Source organism: Otolemur garnettii, unplaced genomic scaffold (assembly GCF_000181295.1).
Source record: "Otolemur garnettii isolate 467f Iridium unplaced genomic scaffold, OtoGar3 scaffold00089, whole genome shotgun sequence".
NCBI classification, from domain to species: Eukaryota; Metazoa; Chordata; class Mammalia; order Primates; family Galagidae; genus Otolemur; species Otolemur garnettii.
In genome coordinates this window covers 693,842-699,140 of record NW_003852484.1, presented here as the reverse complement: position 1 = coordinate 699,140, position 5,299 = coordinate 693,842, and the positions used below count along the sequence as shown (strand labels likewise).

Here is a 5,299-nt window from a genome sequence, read left to right as displayed (position 1 = left end):
ATCTGTTTGCTCGGATATTCATAAAAAAACTCTGGAAGTATGCCTGAGACCAGTGGTTATGTCTGGGCCAGGGGACATGAACATCAGAGCCCGCGGGGAACAAGGATGGGAGGGATGTCTCCCTTCACGCTATATATGAGTATACTTTGGGATTTCGAGCCATGGGAGTATATTATATATTCAAAATAAATTAATACAATAAGAATGAAAATGACCGTTTATTGTGGCCCTCAAAACAAGCAATCTGCTTCTGCTTCTCCACATCTGATGGTCCCGCTGTTCGACGGGGAACTCTTCAGACCGGGCATGGTGCTGCGGAGGCCACTGCCATTCCTGACGTTACCGGGGCTGGGCATAGTACTCTAGACCGGAACACGGATTTCCATTGTCCAAAGCAGCAGCTGGAGGATGGACTATGAGTTTCTTATTGAGGAAAAGCAGTTCCATGACGGTTCCAGGGCTTGAGTCCACTGTGCGCAGGACAACGCCAAAAGAGGAAGGTCCCAGGGCTGCTCTCTAGTACTGAGGCATCAGCTGTTCGCGACTCACGAAGGAGGAATGGTGGTAGCGGTCCCGAGTGGCAAAGTCTGCATTCTCCTGGGTGAGCTGAGTCATCTCCATGTCAACCCTAGCCAGGGATAGTGCCAAAATTATCTGTTCCTGGGGGGACTGTAAGCTCCTACAGTGAGAGAGACACAGAGGACAGTGAAAAGGAGAGGACAAGTGGAGACTGGAGAGGGGAGACGAGTCTACTCGGGATCGAGAAATTATTTGCATAAATATTGGTTGTATGAATTATTCAGCATGTATTTAGATGTTTAAAACATAATTGTTGAAAGCTGTATGTACACTAATTCACAAAGTCAAAAATTTTAAGTATCAGATGAAACAAAGAGAGATGTTATCTGCCCTTAGTAGGAAAGTATAAAACAGACTGGGCACAGTGGCTCATGCCTGTAATCCTAGCACTCTGGGTGGCCAAGGCAGGAGTTCAAAACTAGCCTGAGCAAGAGTGAGATCCTGGCTCTACTAAAAATAAAAACCTAGCCAGGTGTGCTGGTGCCCACCTGTAGTCCCAGCTACTTGGAGGCTGAGACAAGAGGATTGCTTTGAGGTTGCTGTGAGCTATGATAACACCATGGCACTCTACCCGGGGCAACACAGTGAGACTGTCTCAAAAAAAAGAAGAGTACAAAACTACCTACCCAACAGGAAGGAGGCGACCCACAGAGAGAGATGTTGCCTTCCAGATGGTGTGTGTTATGGCTCAGTAGCTTTCCTTGCTTTTTTGTCAAATGAAATAACAATGGAGAGGTTGGAAAATTGAGAAGAGTGAAAAGAAAAACCTTCTCATGGGTTCCTTGGAAAGACAGCTGAATGAGGAATGGTTTTCAGAGCAAAGGTTTACATGGCAGGCAGCTAAGAGGGAAAGTGCAAAGGCTTTTCACAGTAAGGTGGCCTCAAGACAACAGACAAGTTGGGTATAGATGCCATTGTCAACTGGAGTCCCTGCATGCAGCTGAAGTTGGAGCTAGAGTTGGAATAAAGTGGTGAGGAAAAATGCTAGGGATACATGGGAAAGGGCTGGAGGAGAGTGGAGCAAGGAAAGCCAGGAGTGGCAGTCAGGGAGCCATGGAAGTCAGGTGCAGGCACAGTTCTGTCCCCAGTCAGCTCAGCGGCCTCCGGAAGCCTATCTATCTCCTTTGGCCTCTGTATTCTCATCTTCCCAGTTCCTTCGGTCTCTGTTAGGTCCTTAAGTCATGACTTAGGCATGGACTTCCTCTTAACAATTTTGCTCTGAAAGAATCGTCCACTTTACCAGTAGTAAGGTTCAGTTGTTTAAGTAAGGAATATATTTAAGAATTTTGTAAATGTAGAAATCTAATGTTATAAATCTATGAAACTTAGCAGAAAGTTTCGGCTGACTCTGGTAAAGCCTTCTGCTGTATGAGTTTGGCTCACATGACCAAGGCATTACAGCCATTTGTTGGGAACACATCTAAATTACACAGGGCAAGGGTTTCTGAGAAGTGAATTAACTTCTCTAAAAGCTGAATCACCAAAAAGTTAGGTTAGAAAGTGACAAAAATACCACACCAGTCAACAAACAAGTGTTTTGCCAATATATTGTGTTTTTAAATTTTGTTTTTGTATTTGCTAATTCTTTTTCTTCGTTGTTTTCTTTTCCAGGTGAAAGCATTATAGTCTTCTGAGGATGGGGAAATAACATACCTCACTGTCTAGTCTAGAATGGCTTGAGAGTCCTCATCTGAACAGCTGCTAGGGCTGCAGGAAGGAAAGCCTTCTCAAGGTCAGGCCTAACTTCACTTACTTACGGGGGATGGTAGGTGTATCAGAAAGTAACCTAGACGCATGCTCTTGCCTGAACATACTCCACATTCTCCTTCTTTGGCTTCAAAGGGCACTTGGGGCTATAGTTGGTAGGGATGAGGTGGCTCAAAATGACAAAGCAAAAAATACACATGTATTAATAATTATTATTTATTAAAAATGAATGTGATTAATTAGAATCACAAGTGTGATAAATAATGATTTATTTTAAAAGCTCTAGTTTTAAATAGATCACCGTTTCTTAATCCTTTCACCCTCCTGAATAACCATCCCAAAATATTTCCCAGCAGCCATGGTGATACCAGCATAGCCCACAGAACCTGGGCCTTTATTCTGTTGCAGCTAAAATATTGCCCTATTCTAAGAATAATCTCCTCCTAATACATTCTTCCTCCTACATAGCACTACAGTGACCTTTGAGGTGAAATCCCAGGAATTCAGAGTACAGCATAAGGAATGGTGACGTTCTATGGCCATTTTTAGATTTTAAAACCAGCAATGACTAAGAATATCCCTGTAACTCAGGCAAGGACAAATATTATCCTCCAGAAACCACTTGCAGCTCCAGAATCTGTAGGCAGCGTCTATACAAAGTCTATTTGCATTTAAACTCTACTTGCCCTTAGGACTAAGTTGTAGGGAAAGGAGGTCAGTGTAGGTGTTTCATGACCAGAATCACAGAACCTTGTGTGCCTCAGAACTGGTTAACAGGCAAAGAGGTCACCCCCCTGTGCTATAGCTCCTGCCCAAGCAGCTGATGGAGTACTCACTACGCCCCCATCCCAGGGCCCGCTCCCCACCTTGTCCCTTCTTTTCTTCAACCCAAGCTCTAACACCACAGCCTTCTTGTCGGTAGGGCTGGCAATGCTTGTGAAGAGGTGTCTTAACAAGGACTCTGGGGAGTGGGAATTATTGTTTAACAGGTAGAGAGTTTCTATTTGGGAAAATAAAAGTTCTAAAGAAGGATGGTGGTGACGGTTGCACAATACAAACTTAGTTACTGCCACTGAATTTCACACTTAAACATGGTTAAGATGGTAAATCTTATGTGTATTTTACCACAATAAAAAAAAAAAAGGATTCAAACTTGCAGCTGGGATCAGCAGGAAAGGGTCTACTGATCCACCAGCTGTGTCTGGGCATGGAGGTAGAAATACTGGCAAATATAAACCAGTATGTAGAGTTTCAGAAACAAATCAACAAAATGAAACCAAATAAATAAGGGGATGGGTTCTGCCTGGATTGTCCTGGCCTACAAGGAAGGACCCACACTGATTTTGAAATGGACAGAAGAGTGGGAGCAATTCCCCCTGGAATCCTGAGGCCTTACAAGGAGAGGAAGCATCAGTGCTGCCAGAGTAAGGGAGAAGGAAAGGGATTGTGGCACCTGGGAAATGCTGCCTTCTCCACGAGGCCTCCTCTCACCTCCCAGGAAAGTTTGCTCCCTTGCCCCGTGTATCTGGACATGGATCCCACAGAGAGCCTCCGGGATCTCTACTTTATTTCTGTACTTGGCCTCTGCATGGTCAGGTCAACTACCTCTGACTCAGGTGGAAAAGTGTGTCCTAGCTTTGCCTCTCCTTTGGCCTTTAATTTCAAGCATGATTATGTATTGATGCCAATGTTGCTTAGGCTGTAAACTCCCTAAGAGTTGACTGTTGACTTATCACTCCAGCAATCAGATTTTAAATAAAGGCTCTGCTCACAACGACTGAGGATAAGACAGGAAGAGGGTGGCTCGAGTGTGGTTGAGGACAGAGAGGAGCAACATCTGGGTCTCCTGGAGGTTCCCAGTTGTCAGGTTCCCACCCCACAAGCCTGGCCAGGAACGTGGCACTCTCAGCACCTCCCAGGACTCCGGACACTCATCCATCCTGGTACTGGCCCCAAACTGGGACATACCTGCAGGAGGGGATCAGAAGAGACCTCATCCACCGGAAAAAGCTGAAGTTGGAGGCTGATCCTGCACAGAAGACATATACGTACATATTTATGAAGCTTCTCCATACACATTTATCATTCCAATTTTAATAGGATGATCTCAAACAACACCCCCTGGACAGAATTAGTAGAATTATCCCCTCCTTTTCAGTCTAACCAAACAACATTAGTTGTACTACTCCATGACAGCAGCCTACAATGGACTTCTGTGCACTTTTCAAAAATGTATTTCTGGGTGGCACCTGTGGCTCAAAAGGTTAGGGCACCGGCCCCATATGCCGGAGGTGGCGGGTTCAAACACAGCCCCAGCCAAAAAAAAAAAAAAAAGAAAGAAAAATTTATTTCTAAACCCCCAAATTTCCAGAAAGAAACTAGATAAAGTGCTATAAAGAAAAATGCAGAGGACTGGCTAACGCCAGTCTTAGGAACTTAAAAATCTTTGATAATGTTTTTTCTTAGATCCATGCTGACATGTGTTGAATGCATGCTCTAAAATCCCCCACTAGCCCATACACTCTTTGAAAACAGGGAATAGGTCTTTTTCCTCTTTGTAACCCTCACAGAACTTCACAGCGTCTGGCACTTAGGAAGTTTCCAAAGATATAAAGTGAATAAAATAGGTCAACGTGCAGAAATGTTAGAGCTAAATTTTGAAGTGGGATTATTGATACCAGCCAAATAATCTGGATATCAGACACACCCGCTTCAATAGGGTTTATCAATCATTTTTAAGAAAGCCATCCCTCCTTTGATGTGGATTTAAAAACAAACATGATAAATTACAAATAACTTTAGAAAAACAAATCAAGTATAATTTTAGAAAATGTTCTTCTGGCTCGGCACCTGTGGCTCAAGCGGCTAAGGCACCAGCCACATACACCTAAGGTGGCGGGCTCGAATCCCCAGCCCGGACCCGCCAAACAACAATGATGGCTGCAACCAAAAAATAGCTGGGTGTTGTGGCGGGCACCTGTGGTCCCAGCTACTTGGGAGGTGGAGGCAGGAG

General features: G+C 44.3%; 1 protein-coding gene across 1 annotated transcript in view; it reads right to left on the bottom strand.

The window, feature by feature from the left end:
• Positions 1 to 235: 235 nt before the first annotated feature.
• SLC12A8 (solute carrier family 12 member 8) overlaps positions 236 to 5,299 on the bottom strand; it is a 119,923-nt gene continuing 114,859 nt past the window's right edge. Inside the window, exons 12-13 of the mRNA XM_012808391.2 lie at positions 4,255 to 4,315; positions 236 to 679 (exon numbers count right to left, since the gene is read on the bottom strand). Coding sequence (XP_012663845.1) covers positions 517 to 679; positions 4,255 to 4,315 — 224 coding nt within the window. The 3' untranslated portion in view covers positions 236 to 516. The remainder of the gene's footprint in view (positions 680 to 4,254; positions 4,316 to 5,299) is intronic.